The 25,968-nt window shown below is 36.5% G+C and overlaps 1 protein-coding gene across 8 annotated transcripts in view; it reads left to right on the forward strand.

The window, feature by feature from the left end:
* CLHC1 (clathrin heavy chain linker domain containing 1) overlaps positions 1-22,124 on the forward strand; it is a 42,553-nt gene extending 20,429 nt beyond the window's left edge. For 7 of the 8 annotated variants that reach the window (XM_057742188.1, XM_057742181.1, XM_057742184.1 and 4 more), the window contains 6 exons: positions 245-329; positions 1,670-1,776; positions 6,429-6,603; positions 14,001-14,203; positions 20,278-20,457; positions 21,818-22,124. In XM_057742188.1, the coding sequence (XP_057598171.1) occupies positions 245-329; positions 1,670-1,776; positions 6,429-6,603; positions 14,001-14,203; positions 20,278-20,457; positions 21,818-22,014 (947 nt within the window). In that variant the 3' untranslated portion in view covers positions 22,015-22,124. The remainder of the gene's footprint in view (positions 1-244; positions 330-1,669; positions 1,777-6,428; positions 6,604-14,000; positions 14,204-20,277; positions 20,458-21,817) is intronic. The other variant, XM_057742185.1, reaches the window with a different exon arrangement.
* The last annotated feature ends 3,844 nt before the right edge of the window (positions 22,125-25,968 follow it).

Below are 25,968 nucleotides of genomic sequence, written 5' to 3' on the forward strand. Positions count from 1 at the left end.
CTTCTTCCTTCAACAGCTGACAGATAATGGGTTAAGAGTAGACTTGGTTAGCCCAGGAAAGAATACCTGAAAATGTAGCTGAAAATAAGGAAGAAAGGGATGGGGAGGCCACTCAGTTTAGGAAGAGGTTGGTGCTATTAGAAACCATAGCATTAAGCTGTTGGTATTAAACATTTATATGTTTATTATCTTCTATTGATTGATAGCCTTAAATATCATCCAGTGGTGCTTTCAATATTTGCAGGTGAACAAGGCATTGTTGAGGAACTACTTGAAGAAGACCCAGGCAAGGCAAAAGAAGCTGAAATTTTGCTGTACTACGTCAAAAGGCAAATATTTAAAAAGCTTTGATTTTCCTTGTTAAGATATTATAGCATTTATTTAATATTATTTAAATACTTATTAAGTGTTTAGCATTTACTTAGCATCCTTTTGAGCTGTAGTCTGTACTTTTTGTATCTTTAAAATTCTACTCTAGTAGACAATTAGAAAATAAGGTCGAATTTAATTCTTTGTGGAAAAAATACCAGATTGATAGTCTAGGAGACTTTTCAGAGGATATAGGTGGATTGTAGTGTTAAGTTTTATTTATATTTTTCTTGTATTCCCTAACCATTGACCTGCTATTATAAGATGTTTTTGAGAACACCTTCTTGGATTGTCCTAGCCAATTTAGTCCTTTTTTTCCTCATTATTTCCATCCTATGACATATTAGGAAGGCATATTCCTCCCTAATACTTACTAAATTATTATATATACTATATAGTAGAGGCTTAAAGAAATCTAAGACTTTATTCTTTAAGAGGTTAATTCATAGGCTATGAGGCCAATATGTAATGAACATATGTAACATTCCTAGTCTTCTATGTTAAACAGTTTTCAGCTGTTGATTTGTTTGTTGATATGATACAAAGAAGAGGTAAAGATCATTTTGAGGGGCACCAAAGCCTGAATTATTTCCTTGCACTCTATGCTTCTCTAAGTCTATCAGCTTCAGATGAGACAAAAAACCTGGTTGAGGATAAAAGTTTTATGTATTTTGTTTAATATTACTCTGGGGTTCCACATTCATTTGCAACACTCTTTAAATCCTGTTTGCCGTAGTTTTATTAACTGTGAGGTAAGGGCTGAGTTGGAGACATTTTGCCCTAGGAAGAGGAGTAGAAGCTTAAGTTTTCTGAATTATTATCTTTTTTCTTGTGTTAGTCTCACATTTAGTTGGGAGTCCGATTCCTAGCAGAGCAACTTAGGCTTCTGAATACCAACTTTGTGTTCAATTAATATTTCCCCTAGGCTGAGCCTCTTAAGCAGATTGTCCTTCTTTCCTCTGGTTGCCCTTTTCTTCTGGAGAGAAAAAAATCTGAGTTCTTTATAAATTCAGTTGAAGTTCTTTCCATTTTTTGTGGCTTGCTCTAAGTACTATAAGAATAAGGTACAGGATCATGTTCAAGTCACCTGGCAGGTGAGAGTCTTATTCTGAGGCTACAAAAAACAATATTAGGGAAGGAAGTGAAAGAATACCTTACAGCATGAATGAATCTAGTTATATTTATTAGAGGTGCTTTTCTGTATTACTATGCTACTATGTTTAGTCTGTGTTAGACATCTATAATTAGTTTCCTTTACTTTTTTTGTGTGCTATTGTATAATGAAATGCAATGGCTGTAGGTTCAATGAATTAATCTCACTTGGGGAATATGAAAAGGCAGTTTATTTTGCAGTGAACAGTCCTAGAAGAGTTCTTCAAAACATTGGGACAGTGAATAAATTTAAGGGTAAGCATTTCTCTCTGAACCTTACATATGTATACTAACTATACTTTTTTTCCCCCCCAATAGAATGGGAAGAGTATTGAACTGGGAAACAAGATCTAGGCTCCAGGCCTATCTCTATCATGTACCCAGTTTCTTTACCTGTAACATTAAGGGGTTTGATTAGGTTTTCCAAATTAAATTATGAAACATTTCAAATATACAGAAGAGTATGAGAAACATTAATAACAGCCATGTACTCACTATTAATATTATGTTAATTTTAATTAATATTAATATTTTGTCAAATTTTGTCAAATTTGTTCCACTTCCTTTAAAAAACAGCTTGTTGTGGTGAGTTGACATACATGCACTAAGTAGTACATATTTAAAGTGTACAGTTTGTTAAGTTTTGATATATGTATCCTCCAACAGTTCCCTCATTCCCCTCAGTTCCCCCTTTCCCCCACTACTCCCCACCCCTCCCATTGGTCTCCCTCCCATAGCTTCCCTCCAGTCCCCAGGCAACTACTAATCTGCTTTCAGTCACCAAAGATTAGTTGCATTTTCTAGAATTTTATATAAATGGAATCATATAGTAGGTATCCTTTTTTGACTGATTTCTTGCACTCAGCATAATTATTTTGAAATTCATCCATGTTATTGCACCCATCAATAATTCATTCTTTTTTTTAATAAATAAGTAAATAAATTTATTTATTTTATTGGCTGTGTTGGGTCTTTTTTGCTGTACATGGGCTTTCTTTAATTGCAGTGAGTAGGGGCTACTCTTCGTTGTGGTGCGCGGGCTCCTCATTGTCATGGCTTCTCTTATTGCGGAGCACGGGCTCTAGGCGCATGGGCTTCAGTAGTTGTAGCAAATGGGCTCAATAGTTGTGGCTCATGGGCTCTAAAGCGCAGCCTCAATAGTTGTGGTGCACGGGTTTAGTTGCTCCTTGGCATGTGGGATCTTCCTGTCTCCTGCATTGGCAGGTGGATTCTTAAGCACTGTGCCACCTAGGAGGCCCCAATAATTCATTCTTTTTATTGCTGAGTAGTGCTCCATTCTATGAATAGAAATCCTTTATCAGATATATGATGCAAATATTTTCTCCCAGTTTGTGCCTTGTTTTTTCTTTCTCTTAACAGTATCTTTCTAAGACTAGAAGCCTTTAATTTTGTTTAAATCTAATTTATGAGGTTTTTTTTTCTTTATGGATTGAGATTTTGGTGTTGTACCTAAGAAATCTGTGCCTAATCTGCAGAGATTTTTCTCCTTTTTTTTTTTCCCCTAAGGATTTTATAGTTTTAGGTTTACATTTAGGTCTGTGATCTAGTTTGAATTAATTTTTATAGGTGGTGTGAGGTATGAGTCAGAGTTTATTTTTTTGCTGATAGCTATCCAATTGTTCCAGGATAATTTATTAAAAAGACTTTCTCCACTGAATTGCCTTTGTACCTTTGTTGAAAGTCAATTGTTCATAGATCTGTTCTATTTCATTGGTCTATTTGTTTATCTTGATGCCTGTACTACACTGTCTTGATTACTGTAGCTCTATAGTAAGTCTTGAAGTCAGATAGTTTTAGTTTTCAGACTCTGTTCTTTTTTTTTAAAGTTTGTTTATTTATTTATCTTTGGCTGCATTGGGTCTTCATTGCTGTGGGCATTCTCTAGTTGCAGCGAGTCGGGGCTGTTCTTCATTGTGGTGCACAGGCTTCTCATTGCAGTGGCTTCTCTTGTTGCAGAACATGGGCTCTAGGCACGCAGGCTTCAGTAGTTGTAGTTGTAGCACATGGGCTCAGTATTTGTGGCTTACAGGCTCTAGAGGACAGGCTTAGTAGTTGTGGTGAATGGGCTCAGTTGCTCCGAGGCGTATGGGATCTTCCCAGACCAGGACTCGAACCTGTGTCCCCTGCATTGGCAGGTGGATTCTTAAGCATTGAGCCACCAGGGAAGTCCCCAACTCTGTTCTTTATCAAATTTGGTTTGGCTATTCTAGGTCTTCTGTATTTCTGTTTAAATTTTTGAAACCAGCTTGTAAATTTCTACAAGAAGACCTGCTGGGGATTGCACTGAATCTGTAGTTCAACTTAGGAAGAATAGACACTTGAATTTTCTGATCCAGTGAACCCATATATATGGTGTATCTCTCCATTTTTTTTTTTTTTTAGGTCTTTTAAAATTTCTTTTAGCAATGTTTTGTAGTTTTTAGTGTTCAGGTCTTTTTTTTTTTTTCCTGACATTGAAATGTTTAATTTTTACTCAAAAAGTTTCAGACATCTTACAAGTACCCAAGGACTCTTTCTTTGGATGTGTTCTGAATTTAGTATAAGAAAAGTGATTTAAAAAAAAAATTAAAACATTTAAAAAATGTTTAAAAAGTGGTATTAGTATACTCCTGAGTTTCTTTCTCTTCTCCCTTTGACTTGGTCTGCTTAAAGTGTGGATTGCAAGTTTCAGTAAAAATCAGTGCTTGCAATTAATGCTTAAATAGATGTAATTACCAGTGAAATTGGAAAACAGCCAATTTGTATTCATTTTTCTAGGTATGTGGATTTTTTTCTGAGAAATTTACCATTACTGGGCTGGTGGTAGTTCCTTTGAATCACCAAATATTATTTTATTTTATTTTATTATCTTTAAAAAATTTTATTATTTATTTATTGGCTGCATTGGGTCTATGTTGCTGCACACGGGCTGTCTCTAGTTGTGGCAAGCAGGGGCTACTCTTCGTCATGGTGCTCGGGCTTCTCATTGTGGTGGCTTCTCTTGTTGCGGAGCATGGGCTCTAGGCATGTGGGCTTCAGTAGTTGTGGCACATGGGCTCAGTAGTTGTGGCTTGAGGGTTCTAGAGTGCAGGCTCAGTAGTTGTGGCGCACAGGTTTAGTTGCTCCGTGGCATGTGGGATCTTCCTGGCCCAGGGATCAAACCTGTGTCCCCTGCATTGGCAGGCGAATTCTTAACCACTGCTCCACCAGGGAAGTACTGATCTTTTTTATGGCTGTGTGTTTTTTTAGTGTTGTATCTCAGATATCTTTGCCTAACTTAAGATCCTATGTTTTCTTCTAAGAGTTTTGTACATTTAGGTCTATGATCTACTTTGAGTTAATTTTTGTGTATGGCATGAGGTAGGGGTCCAAATTCATTTTTTTGCATGTAGATATCCAGTTTTCCTAGCACCATTTGTTGAAAAGACTTTTATTTACCCATTAAATTGTTTTGGCACCTTTGTAAGAAATCAATTGACCATATGTTTGAGGGTTTTTTCTAGACTCTTAATTCTATTCTATGGCTCTAGATGTCCATCCTGTGCCATCATACTATATTGTTTACTGTAGTTTTGTAGTAAGTTTTGAAATTGGAACTGTAAGTCCATTTTTCTTTTGATTAGTATGAGCATGGTATATCTTTTTCCATACTTTTACTTTAATTTATTTAATTTGTGTCTTTGTATTTAAAGTCAGTGTCTTCTAGGCAACATATATTTGGATCCTACCTTTTCATACAGTTGACAATCTTTGTCTTTTAATTGGGGCGTTTAGATCATTTGCATTTAATGTGATTGTTGACATGGTTGACTTTTATTTATTTTCTGTTTTTCTCATCTCTTGTTACTTTTTTCCCCTCTTTTTCTACCTTTGTTTGGATTAGTTGAATTTTTTTTTATGATTCCATTTTTATCCTTTGTTGATTTATTAGCCCATAACTCTGTCACCTTACTTTGGTTTTTGCTTTAGGGTTTGTAGGTTATGTCTTTAACTTATCACATTCTACACTCAGGTGATATTGTACTACTTCATACATTGTATAAAAACAGTATACAGTTTGATCCTTGAACAACACAAATTTGAACTGCACAGGTCCACTTATAGGTGGATTTTTTTTCGATAAATACTTGCTATAGTAATACATGACTCATCATTGGTTGAATCTGTCGTTGCGGAACTGTGGATGTGGAGGGCCCATGTGGATACGTGTGTTCATGGATTTTCGACAGAGCAGGGTTCAGCGCCCCAGCCCCTGCATTGTTCAGGGGTTAACTATACTTCTAAATGCTTATATTCATAGCATTTACCACTTCTGGTCTTCATTCCTTTGTATAGATTGTTTTTCTATCTTGTGTCATTTTTCTTCTGCTTGAAGGACTACCTTTAACCTTTCTTATAGTACAGGTCTGCTGGTAGAATATTCTTTCAGCTTTTTATTTTTTAAATTATTTTTCTCTTGGCTGCACCACATGGCTTGCGGGATCTTAGTTCCCCAACCAGGGATCAAACCCAGGCCCACAGCAGTGAAAGCACCGTGTCCTAACCACTGGACTGCCCAGGAATTCCCATTGTTCAGCTTTTTAAAAGTTTCTTCTGGAGGCTCTGAAGTAGATTTCCATTCCATGTTGCTCTCCTAGCTTCTAGGTAGCTGTCAGCAATCTTTGGCATTCCTTGGTTCGTAGCCCATCACTCCAACCTATGCTTCGATTTTCACACAGCATATGATATTTAGTCATTATCCAAAATATAAAGTTTAATCCACAAGCATTAGTTAAAAATTATAAATGTGTAATTTTAAATGAAAATTTTTAGATAATGCAATTGAGATGAAAATAAGAATATGAAATAAGAAAAAGCAAACTATTACTTAAAAGTGTTTAACTCAAAAACTTTTCTTCTCTTTATAGCTGTTGGAAAAATTAGAGGAAAGCCTTTCCCATTACTCTTATTTTTTGAGGCTATCTTTAGCATAAGTCATGCTTTTAGACATCCTGTTGATGCAGAACTAACTCTGGAAGGAATCAAATGTGGATTATCTGAAAAACGTTTAGATTTAGTTATCAATTGGGTCACCCAGGAAAGGTAAGCAAAGTTAAACTTTTAACTTAATTTTGAAATTTGCTTAATAAAGTTTTTTGTTCTCAAAATTTTAATAGTTTTCTTATCAATACATTATTTGAGCATTTATTTCAGATCTCTATTGCAGTTAGTCAAAAAAGTATTTACTAAGCATTCACAGATGAAGTAATAGGGCCTAGTCACAGTCAGCCCAGATCAGGAGTTGACTCAAGCCAGTTGACAAGATGATTCATGACCACTTAATGGTGCACAGAAGTTGATCAGTAAGGGTAGAAAAGGATTGATCAGTATCATGCTGCTCAGAGCAATAAGGCAGAAACCTGCTTCCAGACAGGCTGTGGATACATGTAAAGGATAAACCCAGGAGAAAACTTATAAGCAGGAGGGACATGGACCCAAGGTAGCATTTAAAAGAATATATAAGCCAGCAAGGATAGGCAGGAGGTGGCTTCTTGGAGTTGAGCCTTGGCATAAAGTGGCAGATTTGTACCAGGGTCCCCTTAGACTGGGTTCCCTGGAACCAAAGCCTGAGACAGGAACTTGGGTGTACATGGTTGATAGAAGGAGGGCTTCTCAAGAAAAACCTCTAAGGGACTGAGTGAAGCAGAAGAGGGAAGGGGAAAGAGCCAAGCAAGGACATGACCTCAGGCAAGTTCTAACCTTAGCCTTATTTATAGAGAGATGGTTCTGAAGCATAAAACTCATCACAGGGTTGTTCCCACTTGAGGCAAAGGGCCAGGCTTCCGTGCTTCTCCATCAGTCAAGGGCTATGGGCTGCCTGGATGAGGTGGGAATATATAACTTTCTGGGCATGGTGGCTCCCGCTAGCATAGGGCAATTCCCTATGGAAAGGAAGGACCTGTGAGCCACTAGCAGCCAACACCTAGAGCAGCTGGGGAAGGGTACACTGGCCCAGTAAGGACGATTTGGACAGGACGCCAAAACAGCATCTGCCTTAGTCAACCATTTGCACAATACAGATCTATTTGCTTCTCACGTTAAGTTCACTCCATCCAGGCACACTGTCTCTAGGATTCTGTGGTCATAATTCTTGGGGAAACTTATAAGAGTAGGGTTAGCGGGATGAACTGTAGCCCTTGTTGCTAGGTCCTAAGGCTATAATTTGTTTTTTACAACTTTATTGAGATATACTCATAATTTACATACAATAACCTATACATATTTAAAGTGTACAATTTGATGATTTTTTTAAAAACAGCATTATGGAGCTATAATTGATACACAGTAGACTGCACATATTTAAGTTGTACAGTTTGACAAATTTTGACATATGTATACATCCATGAAATCATCACAATCAAGAAAATAAACATATCCATGACCCTCAGATGTTTCCTTATGTCCCTTTGTGATGCCTCCTCCTTCCTTCCACCACCTCATTCTACCCCTGCCCCCACTCTAGAGAACCACTGATCTACTTTATGTTATTCTAGGTTCATTTTCATTATCTATAATTATATACATATATATATATGGAATCACATATTGTGTATTCTTTTTTCTTGGTCTGGCTTTTTTCACTTACATTTATTTTGAGATTCATTCATATTAATTAGTACTCGTTATCTTTATCACCCATTTTAGATTCTTCTTACACTTCTTTTGGTCTTGATGGCTTATCTGGTAGAATGACTGTGGTTACCATGCCTTTATCAAACCATGGTTATTTTTTTTTTAATTTTTATTTTATATTGGAGTATAGCTGATTAACAATGTTGTATTAGTTTCAGGTGTACAGCAAAGTGATTCAGTTATACATATACACACGCATCAATTCTTTTTCAAATTCTTCTTCTTCTTTTTTTTTTTTTTTTGGCGGTGATGTGCAGCATATGGGATCTTAGTTCCTAGATCAGGGATCGAGCCTGTGCCCCCTGCAGTGGAAGCATAGAGCTGTAACCACTGGACCGCCAGGGAAGTCCCCAAATTCTTTTCCCATTTAGAAACCATGGTTATTGATTTACCCACTAACAGTGTTCAGTTGTCATGGGACTACCCAGAGATATACCAGTAGATCATCTGCCACCTGTAAAGGACAACTGCATACCATTCAAAAAAACAGCTGTTGTGTCCTGCTAAAGTTGGAGTATTTATCCATGGAATATCAACGACTGTGTAACTAGAAATGCTCATCATGAATTGTATTCTGAGAGACTCACCAAGTCATAAGTCAGGTGGGCTCAGAAGAGGCCATGCAAAATCGAATACCACCAAGATCATGCTCAGTCAGATCCAGAGCACACAAGCAAGCTTCATGGACAAGTGACCCAGACTCCACGTCAACTTCCACTGCCTGATGGATACTACTTCCACAGCTTACACCTGTGGGCTCCTGCAAAGGTGGGGTTACCTAAGACCAACAGACAGGAGAAGAAAAAAACCCAAACTTGGTTCATGGAAGGTTCAGATGGTGTCCAGGTGATGCCAGCTTGTCACCTCATCTTTCGAAGGTGGAGGAACATCGTTCAGGATGATGTGTACTCCTCAAACCAATGATAATTATGTAGTGCTGTATTCCCAACAGGTAGAATACTTGGGTCTAGGAGATAAAGAATGGCCCTGCTCAACTATTACTTCCAGGAGCCTGCTTGGAGAGTGTGTTAGGCTTCTCCAGAGAAACAGAAAAATATATATATAAAATAAGAAATTGGCTCATATGATTATGGAGGCTAAGTCCCAAAATCTGCAATCAGCAATCTCGAGACTCGAGAGAGTCAATGGTGTAACTTCCAGTCCAAAAGCCAACAGCCTTGAGACCCAAAGGCAGGAAAAGACTGATGTCCCAGATGGGAGGAGTTCCCTCTTACTTGAGGGAGAGTCATGCTTTTTGTACCATTCAGGCCTTCAACTGATTGAATGCGGACCACCCACATTCAAGAGAGCAATCTGCTTTACTCAGTCTGCCAATTAAAATGTTACTCTCTTCAAATACATTCTCACAGACACACCCAAAATAATTTTGACCAAGTATTTGGGCGCTCAGTCAAGTTGACACACAGAATTAACCATCAGCACAGGGAGTTTGTGTTTCCCATGCCTGCAACTTTAGGCTCTGTGAGTCTGGAAGTCCTGATTGACTTTGATGATCATGAGTAGGTAGGACTGTTGCTAGATAATGGGGCAAAGGGGAATATTTTTGGCACTCAGGCTCCCTATGCCCTTGAAGAGAGCATGATACCTGGATTTGGGTGATGTCATTTACTACTTGGGAAATTTTATAAGGGAAGGAGTGAGATGGGGTAGGGAAGGGGGAAGAGCCAAGCAAGGATGTGAACTCAAGTGAAGTCTAGTATCAGTCAGTATTATAGGGAGAGAGTATGCAGCATAAGCCATACTGCAAAGTTATTTCCCCTTGATTATGGGACTGGCTTTGTGTATCCCTTATTAGTCAGTCATGAGCTCTGGATTACTAGGGGGTTGAAAGATATGGCATAATTTTCTGGGTGAGGTGGCTCCAGTCAGCTGAGGGCAATTCTTTGGAGAAGAGGGCAGGTTTGAGCTGTCAACAGTCAGCTGGAGAAGGGGCACTGGTACAGTAAAGGGAACTTGAGTGAGGCACAAAAACTGTGTCTCCCAGCTTATGAAGATCAGTGTGGAAATGGATACCAGCTCCTTTTGCTGGGTCTGCGTGGGCTTGTGAGTATTGGAAGGCAGAGTGACAAAAGGCCTCCCTGTCATTTCCCTAGTAGCCATGGCCTGCTTATTTTGCAGCCTATGGTCTATGCTTTCTTGGGTCTAAATGCATTAGGGATATAGAATACGTATGGTAGTTACAGTTCTCGTCTTTAAGAAGTATATCATAAGGGAGTGGATGCACAAATGTAAGCACTCCCTAAATAACAAATCCATGACTTAGAAATGTCCCAAACATAAAAATGGCGAGTTTGCATACTACTACCTACTGCTACCCATTTCAGATTCACCATTTCCCTGCACAATTCTGGATAGTCATAATGCTGTCCTGAGTTGATGGCACTATTGTTTCCCAGTGCAAAGTAACTTTCTCTCACCCCATCTTGTTATGCCTTCACTTACTTTTCACATAATAATTATTCACATAATAATAAATAATTATATTCACATAATTCCTGCTTTAGGAAGCTTTTTCATATGTGTACCCTTCTTTTCAGTCTTTGCCTCCTTCTTTCTTTCTTTGCCTGGTGACACTTCTACACTTTCCACAAAAAATAGTTGTCAGGGAGCACTGGAAATGGTGCAGGTATGAGCACATCATCAGAAAGTGCATGTTCATTACTAACACCTGTTATCTCGTGCAAGGACTTCAGACAAGATTAATTTCCTTATGTATACGTGGGCCATTCTACTTCCTAGTTGTGAAAATTTAAACTCTTCCGCAGTTCCCTGAGTGCATAAAGTGGGAAAATAGCACTCTTTTTTTTTCTGAATTACTTGTATTTGTATTTCTATATTTTTCTGGACATTACCATTTAGCATAAATGTCTTTATTCTAAATAGGAAAATTTGATTTAACCCATTCAACTCTAGAGCACTCATGAGCTAATTAATATTGTTTGGATTTTCTATATTTTGGGTTTCTTCTGTTTAGATACCTTATAAAAATCATTACAACTTTACTCCATACCATATTGGCAGTGATTAATTTTAAAATATTAGATTTGAGTCTTCTGGCAGCATTTTTATTTTTTCTTAAACTTTGATAGAACTGTGTGGTAAAACTATGCACTAAAATTAGGATTTGGATAACTATGAATTATGCCTATTGATACATTTCAGGTCTCCATTAGGAACTCATAGAAACAAAACTCCGGCCTTTTTCAAAAAAATTATTGGATGACTACTACTGAAAATGCGTTACAAACTGAAAACAAGGCAAAACCTTTTAAGAGTGTGAACTCAATGTATTAGATTTATAGAAAAAGCTTTCATCCTATTTATAAAGTATCATGAATGATTACCATATGTAGGAAACATGTCATATAGTACAGAAAGATCCCCAATGGTTTTTAATGAATTATCAGTAAAAATGTGTGAAGATAAGCTGCACGGCATTTCATCTTTATTTGATCTACATTTTTTCTTTAATTTCTGTTTAGATAGAAAAGCTTTTTTATAAAGTATCATAAATGATTAGAATGTTTACTTTCTCTTTTTTTTTGGATCCAGAAATGATATAACAGGATACTCAAGCAAATCACATTCTTTATTCTTAGCCTGTGTCCCCTGATCTCTGATTCTGATGACCCAGCCTCTCATTGCTTTTCCTGAAGCTCAGCACAGAGCCAGCCCTAAAGCAGCCTGGGTTATGGACTGAATTTGGCTCTTAGTCATTCTTACCTGGGAAAAGTCTAATCACTTGACCCACAAAACTTAAATTTAAGAAATCGTGCTTTATTGCTATTAATGTCTCCAAATTGCAGACATTGCTCCTAGAAAGGAAAAATATCCTCTAAAATATTAACTTTACAAACCCAATCCTATAAGTTAACAATAAATGAATATCGTGCATAGATTTAGTGATTATATATTACCTTTATTTTGACTTTTAAAAATCTAAAATCTGGTTTATAGTCAAATATGCCTAGTTTACTAGTGGAGTTAAACACATTTTCTTTTATTTATTAGTCATTTGTGTTCTCCAGAGCTAGTCTTGTCTCAGGTCCACTTTCAGAAGTCTTGGAAAGAGCCTGCTTAGAGTTGGAAGTTGGTGTGGGGAGAGCCAAGCAAGGGCTTTAAGAGAACAGAGAGAGGGTATGATGAGGTAATTAGGAGGAGAAAAGGGGAGGGAGGTTCCTAGGCTCATTTCCAGGCCTCATCCAGGGTGTCTGACTACCTCTCTTACCCCCAGGGCTAGAATCCTTGTTTTTCTTCCCCCCTTTTCCTTCAGGGCCAGTTCCATTCTTTTGGAGATTTATCCTCTTCCTCCCTTTGGATAGTTTTCTTTTTAATCATACTCTTTGCTTCTTATCATCCATTTGGAAAGTGACAAGTGAAGACAGAGCAACCTTAGTCTCAACTCTGGTCTTCTCTAAGATGGGACAGCATCGTGAGGGTGACCACTAAAAATAATGAAATAATGGTATTAATAACACAAATAAATACTAAAGTACTGGTATTTTCACTTTGCTCCAGTAATGCAGTCACTACAACAACTGAAATAATGACTTGTTCAGCCTCAGGAAATGTTGTGGCTGTAGCTGCCAAAATCTGTATTTTGGTATTAAAATGTGCAAGTCAGGGAATTGCTTACTAAGTAATTGATTCATACTCAGAAGCTGCCTTTTGATTTTAGACTCAACAAACACCAACAAACACTGGACCATTGGGAAAGTCCACTCTACTTAATTTTCAATAGAGACATTTTGTAGGGGTTTTAGGATTTCATTTTATTGTTATTGGCATTTTGTTACGTGTATACAGACACTAATATTATGTGATTGTTATTATTCTGCAGCTATTAATTAAAAATATAAGTATGGGACTTCCCTGGTGGTCCAGTGGTTAAGACTCCATGCTCTCAATGCGGGAGGCGTGCGTTCGATCCCCCTGGTTGGGGAACTAAGATCCTGCATGCTGCATGGCGTGGCCAAAAAAAATGAAACCACGAAAACAAAACACTAAAGCACAATTTAAGTACAGCCAGTAATTAGAAGTGATGTCTTTAGTCATACACAAATGTTTTTTGGCTTATGCTAATAGTTTCTAGGTGGAGTTAGTAGTACAGATTGTTCCTTCAATTGTGTATGAAGATGCTGCGCTAAAATTGACGCAAAGTGAAATCTCTCCAGTTGGGCCATCTCAAAAGAACTGTTTCTTCAGTCTCTCCTAATAGACACAGTTAAGTCCGTTTGTTCTCCCCTCTTGTTTCTTACAAATCTGTAACAATTAAAAAGAAAAAACAAAAACCCCACTGCTGTCACACTTTCTCTGTTTTCCTTTTAGCACAAATGCTTGCAAGATCTGTTGCTAATTTTGAGCTACAAATTTTGTCACTATCCTTAACCAACATTTAATAATTATGTTCTTACATTCTACAGGATTTTGGAATCTAGATAGAGCTAAGAACATTGAGAGCCTCAATTATGAGAGAATTTTTGTTTACCTTGAAAATTTAAATCCCACCAGTCTTTTCAGGAGAGTTTTAACCTTGTTTGTAGATTTTTTTAAAAAAGTTGAGCTCAGTCTCACCAAAATGACTTCCCCTAAAGGCAGATATGCTGATTGTTTATGTTCTTGTTGTTAAATCTTAGATGTGTTTAATTTCATCAATTGCCTACTAACTTGAAATTCTTACAGACCATAGAAAATTCAGTTCTACTGTGCTGAATTCTCAAATGTTTCATTCTCATCTCTTCATCAAGAACTCACTAACATGTGCGCTATTGATCTGCTTGCTCTAGGCTGACATTTTCTGAGGAGGCTGGGGATGTGATTTTTGATTATGGGGAGCAGGATACTTATAACAAGGCCAAGTGTCTGACTTTAGCTCAAATTATCTATAGTGAATGTGGCCTCCAAAAGAAAGCTCTTCTTTGCCTGTGTAAACAGGGTCAAGTTCATGGGGCCATGGAATACCTACAACAATTCAAGGACTTTACTTCCGGTAAGTGAAAAAGCCTATTATTTGTATACATTTGAATTCTGAACTTGAATTGTAAGATCACCCATGATAGTAGGCAATATTTAGGACTTACATTATAAAGCTTGTTTTATGTATACTGGTAAGTAGATTTCTTTTGTAATTTTTAGTGAAAACATGTAAGCTGGAGCTGATTGACTTTTTTTTAAATATATATTTATTTGTTTATTTTTGACCACATTGGGTCTTAGTTGCAACATGCAGGATCTTCCTTGCGGCATGCAGGATCCTTCTCTGGGGTGCGTGGACTTAGTTGCCCTGTGGCATGTGGGATCTTAGTTCCCTGATCAGGGATCGAACCCGAGTTCCCTGCATTGGAAGGCAGATTCTTAACCACTGGACCACAAGGGAAGTCCCTGGAGCTGATTGACTTTGATGCTAGATGTCCAATACATTATATATTTCCTCAATACATAAACATGTAGTAAACTTGCAGATATTTTGACCATGCTATTTAAAGGATTTTTAAAAAATAGCTGAACTTATATATAATGTTCTGAACTATAAGCATTAGAAATGAAGAATTAGTGAAATAATGCTGATTTTAAAAGTTTGACGTGCCTAGGTTGCAGTTGGGCAGTGACCTGAGAGAATTGTGGACTTTAGGGTGACCCTTGTTGAATGAGCTGATCTCTTATTATAGTCTAGTTCGGCGGTCACCTTAATGTACAGGCAGTCCTGACATATCCCCATATCCCAGGACTATGTCAATCCTGATTTTGCAAGCTGTGTATTCCAGTTCTAAGAAATTGCATAATAGAACAAAATACAGCACTTTTAGGTCATATTTTTCCAGGAAAAAGAATAGTTGTTGAATAGTTGTTGAATCTGATCATTTTCAAAGAGTAAACTGACTTTTACTTAGAATCTGTTTTTTAAAGTTATTAATTTTTTTCATTCATTATCTAACGGCATGCCTGATACTATTAGTGTAATAATAGCTATAGTGCAGCTTTTTACATGCCTTATCTCATTAATCCTTATGTTAACTCTATGAACTAGGTTTTGTTATCCTCCCTATTTCATAGATGAAAAATAACTGTCCACAGAGAGGCTAAGGCACAGAGAGGTGAGTAATTTGCCTATATACACACAGCAATGGAACAGAATCTGGCAGAGTAGTTATGACACAATATTTGTTGAATGAATTATATATTTTATTATTATTGTCCAAATTATACAGATTCAGTTTCTGTGTTAAGTATTATTTTTCCATAGAATTATTTTAGTCAGGGTTTAGACAGAGAATAAAGTTTTAATTACTCTTGGAATTTTTATTGAATGAAATGTGAAATTTCTTTTTTTGCTTGCAAAATTTGCCTTGCATGAGTATATATAAACATGATTGACATATTATTCTGTTCCTCTAGTAGTGCATTACACTATAAAATAATTAAATATACAGTCAGCTCTCCATATTCATGGGTTCCACATTCATGGATTCAGTGAACTTCAGATTGAAAATATTTGAGGGAAAGAAAATTCCAGAAAGTTCCAGAGAGCAAAACTTGTATTTGCTGTGCACCAGCAATTATTTGTATAACATTTACATTGTATTTACAACTATTTACATAGTATTTACATTGTATTAGATAATCCAGAGATGATTTAAAGTATATGGAAGGATATATGTGTAGGTTATATGCAAATACTATGCCATTTTGTATAAGAGACTTTTTGTATTAGAGATTTGAGCATCCTCAGATTTTGGTGTCTGAAACCAATACCCTGCGGATACCAAAGGACAACTGTGTATTGTACTCATTTAGGAAATTAAAAAAAAAAAAAGAAATAATAACACTCCTATATAATTACAACCGTGATATTTATCCTCAGAATTTATTTAGCAAAACATCATAAGATAATAATAACCTGAGGATAATTAAGCTTAAAAGGTGGAAACAATGTTTGAAAAATTACTCTTATTTTACTTTTTAATGACAAACAACCACAGCTTTCCAAAGTATCGTCCTTGGCCTCAGGGGACAGATTCAGTTTGTTAATACTTTCTGGTTTCAGAAGAAAATAGTCTCAGATTTAGACTATCAGCTTTACATTTACAAATCAAAGAAACAAAACAAAAACAGTAAAGTCCTAAAAAAGTCTTTTGTTCCCAAAGCATAAATCTGACTCATGGAGCATCTGTTTTAGAAGCAAAAATTCTTTTTGTTTTTTTCCCTCTTAATGATTTCTAGAATAAAGCCTGAAATGATTTGTTTGTTCACATTTCCCATTATCATTAAACAAGTAAAAGTACCTATCTGGTTATATTCTAGATCTGGAATTCTAGACTCCGAGGCTAGAAACATTCTAGAACCTGGGTTATTCTAGATCTGGGGCTCTCAAACCTTCTGGTCGCAGGTCTCCTTTATACTTTTAAAAAGCATTGCAGATCCCAAAGAGTTTGTATCTATGAGGGTTATATCAGTTGATATTTATGCTATTAGAAATTAAACCAGAGAAAGAATTTTTATTAGAGTATAGTTGATGTGCAATATTTTATGTTACAGGTGTACAGTATAGTGATTCACAATTTTTAAAGGTTATACTCCATTTCGTAGTTAGTGTAAAATGCTGACTATGTTCCCTGTGTTGTTCAATACATCCTTGTAGCTTATTTTATACTTATAATTGTACCTTTTGATCTCCTGCCACTATATTGTCCCTCCCCCTCTCCCTCTCCCCACTGGTAATAACTAGTTTGTTCTATATATCTGTGAGTCTACTTCTGTTTTGTTATATTCTCAACCGGTTTTCAGCCAGGTTGAGCTTCTTCAGCTGGGGTGTGGACGCCAGGAGCCTGGGGGCGGGGGGGTGGGAGATGGTTAGGAAGGGTGGGGGCGCAGAGTCTTCAGCTTATTGCCACGCAGGTAGAGCTCCTGCGGGTGGCTCAGGCCATTCAGGGCATCGGAAGACGAGGCCAGCTCATGCAAGGAGACATCCACGGTGTTGAATGCTGGCAGTGCCCATCCCAGCAAGGGCAGGCTCTCAGCTTATTGTGGGATATGATCGGGGTCTCTGGCCGGAGAAGCATCACGTCAGTCTACAGCCTGGTCAGCTGGCTCTCCCCCAGGTACAGCTGAGTGAGGCGAGTCAGTTTCATCTATTTTTTAGATTCTACATATAAGTGATATCATACAGTATTTGCCTTTCTTTGTCTGACTTACTTCACTTAGCAAAATGCCCTCCAAGTCTGTCCGTGTTGCTGCAAATGGCAAAATTTCATTATTTATTTTTCACTTAAAATAACAGTAGGAACTTCACTGGGTGCACAGTGGTTAAGAATCTGCCTACCAATGCAGGAGACGTGGGTTTGATCCCTGATCCATGAAGATCCCACATGCTGTGGAGCAACTAAGCCTGTGCTCCACAACTACTGAGCCTATGCTCTAGCACCTGCACGCTGCAACTACTGAGCCCACGTGCTGCAACTACTGAAGCCTGCACACCTAGAGCTGGTGCTCCACAACAAGAGAAATCCCTGCAATGAGAAGCCAGTGCACCACAATGAAGAGTAGCCCCCACTCACTGCAACTAGAGAAAGCCTGCGCGCAGCAGTGAAGACCCAACACAGCCAGAAAATAAATTAAAATTTTTAAAAAATAATTTAGAAAAAGCAATAGAAATTTGTTTTTTTTTTTTTTAAATCACAACAATAAGGAATTCCCTGGTGGTCCAGTGGTTGGGACTCCGTGTTTTCACTGCCGAGAGTACAGGTGCAATAATCCGTGGTCAGGGAACTAAGATACCACAAACGGTGCTGTGTGGCCAAAAACAAAAAAACCCAACAACAATAAACCCATTATGTGTGGTCATAAGTAAAATATTTTTATGAAAGATAACTTTTCCAAAGCTAAACAATTTCAGGAAAAGAGTGACATTGTTTTACATTTTTGTAAATCTCCATAATATCTGCTTAAATAGAAGATATCTGGCTTCCCATATCTGATCCTATATTCAGTCTATTGTAATATGTAACTTCTGGAAAAATACCACTGTATATTTGTGAGAGAAGGAGAATCAAAAAGGCATATTTTAGTATTTTTATGAAAATAATTCTGACCTTGTGGACCCTAGACCATATTTTGAGAACCACTGTTCTAAGTATCTAGGTATTTGTGAATTAAACAGTACTATGGTTGGTATATAGACCCTTATAACCTTATTAGAACAGAGCATAAATGATAAATAATGATTATTATTACATGTCAAACCAAGGAATAAGGAAATGCATTCTGAAGTTGTAAATAGAGGGGTAAATTCATAAGATTTGAATTTGTGTCCTTTCTAATTAGTCAAAGACCATATCTTGTACATAACTGAGTAAATATCGGTTAATCAATTAATGGAGAATAGTATTTGAATACCTGATTGAATGAAATAGAGAGAGATGGATGACTTAAGAAATGTCAGAGGCTGGGGGGAGTGCTATATAAATGGCTTCACCTTAGTGGAGGCCAGATTGAGTGACCCAAATCATAAACTTCTACCTCTTCTCTAGGGAAAATTTTTAAAAAATTATTTGACTTTGTTGATATGGAATTATATTCTGCTATTCCTTGCTTCATCTTTTACCATTTCTCTGTCTCTGTCTCTCTTTCTCTCTCTCTGTGCGTATGCATGTATGTATATACATAAACACATACAATGCACACACATACATATTATTTTTAATATTTATTTTATTGATCAATTAATTTTTATTTTTGGCTGCGTCGGGTCTTAGTTGCGGCATGCAGGATCTTTCATTGTGGCCCGTGGGATTTTTGTTGCATTGCGTGGGCTCTTTGCTGCAGAGGCTGGGCTTCTCTCTAGTTGTAGTGTGTGAGTTTTCTCTTCTATAGTTGTGGCGTGCGGGCTCTGTAGTTTGCAGTACACAGGCTCTCTAGTTGAGGCACGTGGGCACAGTAGTTGTGGTGCGCATGCTTAGTTGCCCTGCAACATGTGGGATCTTAGTTCCCCAACTAGGGATCGAACCCACGTCCCCTGCATTGCAGGGAAGATTCTTTACCACTGGAGCACCAGGGAAGTCCCTATATTTATTGTTTTAGGGGAGCAGCACCATAGATTGAAAGGTCATGGACTCTGGGGGTCAGATGAACTGTTCTTTAGACTATGTGTCTAATTCTGGGAAAATTAACATCTCTAAGCGTATTTCCTCACTTGTAATGTGAGAATTATAATATCTGACTTATACTGATATTAAATGTAGTGATTTAATATATGTAAGTTCACAGTACAGCAAATATATGTTCAATAAACACTAGATTACCTTGTATTATCTTTTAGAGTGCAATTATGTTTATGGAAGTTCTTGAAAGTCTCTCAGAAATTATTCTGAAAATCACCTCTGTTGTAGCCCAAGAAGAATATTTTTACTTAAAAAAATTTAGGAAATTAACACAAAGTTTATAAATTTAAGAATATAAATCATGATTGTAGGCAACTTCATATGGCTCGGCCTCTAGCTACTTGAACTAGCTAACAGCTTCTTAAAATCTTGATTTTTAAATTTCTAAATACTTGATATTTTTAGGAAAAATTACTGAGCCCCTTTTCTGTGCAAGGCACAGAAAGATATATTCAATAGAAGTTGGCCTCCAAATGAGCAACAAGATGTAGACAAACAATGTAGCATTAGATGGATGCTTAGAAACTGGAGATACCAGTTCTAGCACTGTAGGAGGCAAAAACTGAGGTCCAAAAGATTAAGTGACTGATTGAGCTATGATTAGAATTCAGGTTTCTTGATTGTCAACCTGGTCATTTTTTCATACCACATTCTTTCCATGACAGTTCTTTGATAAATTTTTTTCTTGGTACTCTTTAGGTAATTTTCCTTTGTTTTTTGATATGCTGAGTGTGATTTTTTTTTTTTTTTTTTTTTGGATTGGAGATAGTAATGGTGAATTCATTTAGGGCTTTGGAAGATTTGGAAAAAGAAGTGTTGATTGTCAGATATAGACATTAGCTAGTCCCAGTTTCTAGTTGATGTATCATGTTAGGATGTTGAGACAGTTTTTCATTTTCTCTTTCAGATGACCTGATGCAGTTAATAAAGTTGTGTCCCCACACTGAATTAATTCAGTGTCTCACTAAAGAATGGAATGGGAAACCACCATATTTATCTTTTGGTCTTACTGTACTTTACCTGTTCTCTGTAGATATGAAAAAAGTTGGCATTAAGCTACTTCAAGAAATAAGTAAAGGTGGAAAAGGTAAGTGAAGTAAAATTTTGTAGTGGGAAGAAATAGTAGTGGGTTATTTAGAGAAATAAATAACCATGATTATTGTGTTTGAGGTAACTCTATCTTCCTAAGAGTTCCTTCTTGGCAAGAGTTAACTTTAGGTGTTTATAAATGTAAAGATTACCATGTTTATAATACTCTGTTGGCAATAATATATATTTGTTGAGAGGATTAGAATGAAGAGAGACTCTTTCTGAAGCTTGAGGGGAACATCATAATAATTATAATAGCCGTGACTACTCTAAAAACTTTATATATATTAACATATGTGTATATTTAATAATTTTTATATATTTTTAAAATGTTATTTAGATAAACTTTATGTTTTTTATTCCTAAACCAAATATATATGTAAATACTATTTACATGTATTATTTACTCTAAACCTCACTCTGCAGTGGGATCAAGAATAACTAATTAGACCTCAGTTTTTTCTTTCCTTTCTGTAATTTAACATAGAATCCTGAGCAGACAACTTGATTTTAAATTATCATATGGGGCCAAAGAATGAGTAGTAAATTACACGAAAACATACTTGGAAAGATAATTTAGAAATTATCATTGCAGATATCAACTAAAATATTTTATTTGATAGAAAAATAGTGATCATGGTAGAAATAAAATAATAGTGATTACAATAACCTGAATAGAGATCCTCTTTCATCAAGTATTATAAGTAATGAAGGTAATAGATAACAAGTTCCATAAATAGTTCCAATGAGGATCACTATACTTGATTTTCAAAAGTAAATCATATCATTAGTTTTCTTGAATAAACAAAGTCCTCTTTTATTCCTTTAGAAAAATATATGTTAAAGAAGCCCCATCGTTAAGAGATCTCTGTCTAGAGATAGGATGGAGGTTTTGCCAAAGGGTTTTTTAAACCCTTAGATTAGCACTATTAGGCATTTATAAAAGTGTCTGAAGGATCATGAAAACCTGACCATCAGATTTGTTCGATAGTTCCTAGTGATACCTTATAGAGTGTGAATAAGGCTGAGCCCACATTCTTCACTTTCTGAGCTCCCTTCCTTTCAACGTTCAGCATCTGCTGACCTCACCAAGAAGGGGATGAGTGGAGGAATAGGGAATGTGAGAAATGGTGGAGAGCTGAATTGAGGCATGAAAACGTTCATGAAAAAGGAGGAGGGAGAAAGAACTGACACGTGATTACTTACTGTAAGCTCGACTAGGCACTCCACATTACATGTAAAGGCGTCAGGTCTAATAATAATGGAGTTGAAGTGATATCTCTTTATTTTTGAAGAATTGCTAAGTATGGATTATTAAATAAGTGCTATGTTATAATATTAATATTTTATTTCCTCAGATGCAGTTGAACATCTTATGATAAATGATCCATTTTGCTCCCTAGAAAAGTGGCAAGAATTAGCAAATGTATGTTTACAGAATGGCTTTGACAAATTATCTAATGACATCATGTCTATTCTTCGATCTCAGGCTGGGGTTACAGAAATTTCTGAAGAGGATGATACAGTTAACTTAATGCAGCATGTTTTTTGGTAGTTCTACATCTTAACCAGTTGAGGGAGCCTGTACAACATTTTATGTATATCAGTTGGGCAAACTGATTTTGGTATAACTAACTTATAAATAAATCTGGAGTGTGAAGTTCTCAGAAATAAATCATGCTTCTTTTGTTATGCTGACATTTAGATTTGTCCTTGGGAATATTTACACCATTGCTTCCTTCTTTTCATATTGTCATTTTGTATATTGAATCTTTTCAAAAAATTCCTACTTTATTTTTTTTTAATTTTTTTAGATTTTTAATTTAATTTTAATTTTATTTTGGAGTATGGTTGGTTTACAATATTTTGTTAGTTCCAAGTATACAGCAAAGTGATTCAATTATACATATATTGGGTTGCCCAAAAAGTTCATTAAGTTTTAAGTAAAAATAAAAGACATTTTTCATTTTCACCAAGAACTTTATTGAACAATGTATTCATTAACTGAATGAAATTTTTGGGCAACCCAATAGATATATCCATTCTTTTTCAGATTCTTTCCCCATATAGGTTATTGTAGAATACTAAGCAGAGTTCGCTGTACTGTATGGTAGGTCCTTGTTAATTATCTATTTTGTAGATAGTAGTGTGTATATGCTAATCCCAGACTCCTAATTTTTCCCTCCTGTATATTGAATCTTGATAAACTCTAAGACTATGTCTGTATAAATCTCAGTTTAGGCATTTCTATCTAAGGGCATAAGTTAATGTCTAGATATATTCCTTTCTGGTGATCTAATTTAATAGCAAGAACTGAGGAAGGTGTGAGTAGTATCCTGTCTGTTAGACTGATTTCCCAAATGTCATATGCTATAAGCCTGACTTTTAACAAGAAAGACAGGATGTCATTTCAAGGTTTTCACTGGTGAAAACCTTGAGAATAGTAATTTTGTACTACGGCCTCAAAGATGTGCTCTATAGTTTGGTGTGTATAAATGGCAAATGTTAAGCTTCTACTGTAAAACTTGGGAATTTCAGCATGTTCTTATCTAGAGAGAGAATAGCCAAATTTTGCAAAGAAGTAGACCTGAGATACCTGTAGGCATGGAAAATGTCATACAAAGTGGTTTTAGATGATTTCAAATGTCTGAGTAAGTATTTGATTGAAAACTCAAGAGTTCTGTATCATGGACAGGTGTGATATGCAAAATATTTAATGATCTGCGGGGCACAGGCACCAATCAAACAGAACAGATACCTAAGTAATCAGAACAGCTTTGAGCACAGCAGAGCACACCAGCTGAATGTCAGCCTTGATCATGGAACATGGTAAAGGTGAGCTGCTGTTAGATAGAATAAAAGAGCATAAGTTTTCCCCTCCTAAATTTAAATCGAATGTATATATTTTATTTTATACTAGAAAGAATGTGAACTTGGACTCAGACAGCTTCATAGTCAAATTCAAATTCTTCCTCTTCCTCTTTGTAAAATATGGGAAGTAATACCTCCCCTAAAGGTTTAGTGATATGCATGTGTAATTTAAGTATATTGCACAGTGGAAGAACTTAGTAGAGGATAACCCTTATTTCAGTGTAATAGGTCCCAGAAACACATATTCCTCTATTTGGTTTATACTTCCTAAATCCTACATATCTGTCCATTTGTACTAGTATAGTTATCCCTCTTTGGAGTGTTTGATGTAATATACCTTATTGCCTATATTAAGCTGTTTCCATTAATATTTGGGTTGTTAGGCTTATAAATCCAGGAGAAAACTGGCTGAGTTCTCAATTTTTCTGTATATTGGTAAACACTGTACTGGATAACTATAATTCAGTTTTCTAAAATGTAATATTTTTTAAAGTAATACATATGCACAATTTAAAAAGCAATATAAGTTCTAAAAGGCTTATAATAACTAATAATATTTCTATTTCTGGCTTTCATATTAGCTATGATTTTTTAAAAGAAAAGATGAAGGATGGGAAAAGGAAGGGAAAGAGAGAGGGTATTTTAGCAGCATTGATTCTTCATGTACCAATGGCTTAACTCCTTTTTTTCTTTGAGACTTATATGATGATAGAAAGCTACTATGTATCCACTGGCAGAACTTGGAAAAAAAAAATGTGTTCATGAAAGCCAGGAGGATGAATTAGGTACATAAATCTGGAAAAAGCTTGAAACAGCAGCTGCTGTTGTTACTGCTAATTTTGCTTTGGTTTTAAAATGTTTTTCCTCCACTCATTCTTCTTCTTCTTTGTTAGCATTACCTTTGGCAGTTTTCCCAAGGAAAATGAAATTTGTCAAGTAAATCTAAATTAAAATGCCTGGAGATGGAGTTGGGAGGAAGAGCAAGAATATAAAGTAAAGTGGGGGAAGGAGAAGGAGTTGAGCTGTGAGCTGTACAGGGCTTGGAAGCTGTGAGAACCTCCCTATAAGCTGCACAGAAAGATATAACACGAGCCTCGTGGCATAGGAGCCAGTGTTCTAGACTGGCTCTACTATGATCTAGCTTTGTGTCCTTTTCCTCATGAATTTATTTTGACTAGATAATTCCTCTTGTCATTTACAACTGAAAAATTCAGTAATTCCACAAAGATACAAATGATTTCCCTGTGCTTTTTTGACCTTCTGCCTCAATTGTAAATGCTAAAATTCAACATCAGCAACATACTCTGGGGCGGTCCAGTGGTTAAGACTCTGTGCTTCCAACGCAGGGGACATGGGTTCCATCCCTGGTTGGGGAACTAAGATCCCACATGCTGCTGATCCCACATGCTGCGCGGTGTGGCCCAAAAAAAAACAAAAACAAAAAAACCCTCAACGTATTCTGGATACCTGTTTTGTGTATGGTCTCTGCTATCAAGATTACAACTTCATTGGGAAGAGACAACATACTGTAAAAATAACTAACAAGAATTCCTTAGTATCATCTAAGTCTGTATTCAAATTTCACCAGTTGCTTAAAAATGCCTTTTTACAGTTGAGCTGTTCCAGTTAGCATCTAAACAAGGTTCATGTATTCTATTTGGTTGTTGTGTCTCTGCATATAGAATATTCTTCCTCCCCCTCTTTTTTTTCTCTCTTGCCATTGACTGATTGGACTGGCTTGGTTGTCACTGGGAATGTTTCACATTCTAGATTTGTCTGATTGTTTCCTTATGGTATTGTTTCTCTTTTTCCCGTGTTTCCTATAAATGGAAGTTAGCTGTAAAAACTTAATTAGATTTAGGTTCAACTATTTTGGCAAGGCTGCTTCATACGTGATGCTGAGTATTTCACATTTCATCATACTATCATGCACTGAATGGTTGTCTCATGTCATTGCTTTTTGAGATAAAGTCCAAAATCCTTAACATGGCCTAACAAATTCTGCATAATCTGAATTCCAGCTACCTCTGCGGCCTCATCTCCTACTGTATTACTCGTTACTTTGAGCAAGACACTTGCATTTTTTCTGTTCCTCTTGTAAGGGGCTTGAAAATACGCTGTTTCTTCTACCTAGAAGGGTCATACCTTTCTTTTTACCTAGTTAATAATTTCTTTTACTTCAGGTCTTAGCTTGCTTAAAAATTCCTCTGGGGAGCCTTTTATGACTTCCTTAATTATGCCACATTTCTTTTTTCTAGGCTGTCCTTTATTGCCATTATCATGGTTATAGTCAGGGACAATACTTTTTATTGATGGCAAGGACAGCACATTTTGAGTGTGTGGAAAATGGGGAAAGGTTATTGTGTTAGTTTTCTAGGACTGCTGAAACCAAAGTACCACAAACTGAATGGCTTAACCACACAAATTTATTGTCTCAGTTCTGGAGGCCAGAAGTCTGAGATAAGGTGTTGGTAGGGTTGGTTCCTTCGGAGGACTGTAACAGAATAATCAGTCTCAGGCCTTCGCCTCTCTCCTTAGCTTATAGGTGGCCACCTTCTCTACATCTCTTACGTCCTCTTCCCTCTATGTGCTCTCTGTGTCTGTGTCCATATTTCCTCTTATATGTACACCAGTCAGA

This window comes from Hippopotamus amphibius, chromosome 7 (genome assembly GCF_030028045.1).
Source record: "Hippopotamus amphibius kiboko isolate mHipAmp2 chromosome 7, mHipAmp2.hap2, whole genome shotgun sequence".
Lineage (NCBI taxonomy): Eukaryota > Metazoa > Chordata > Mammalia > Artiodactyla > Hippopotamidae > Hippopotamus > Hippopotamus amphibius.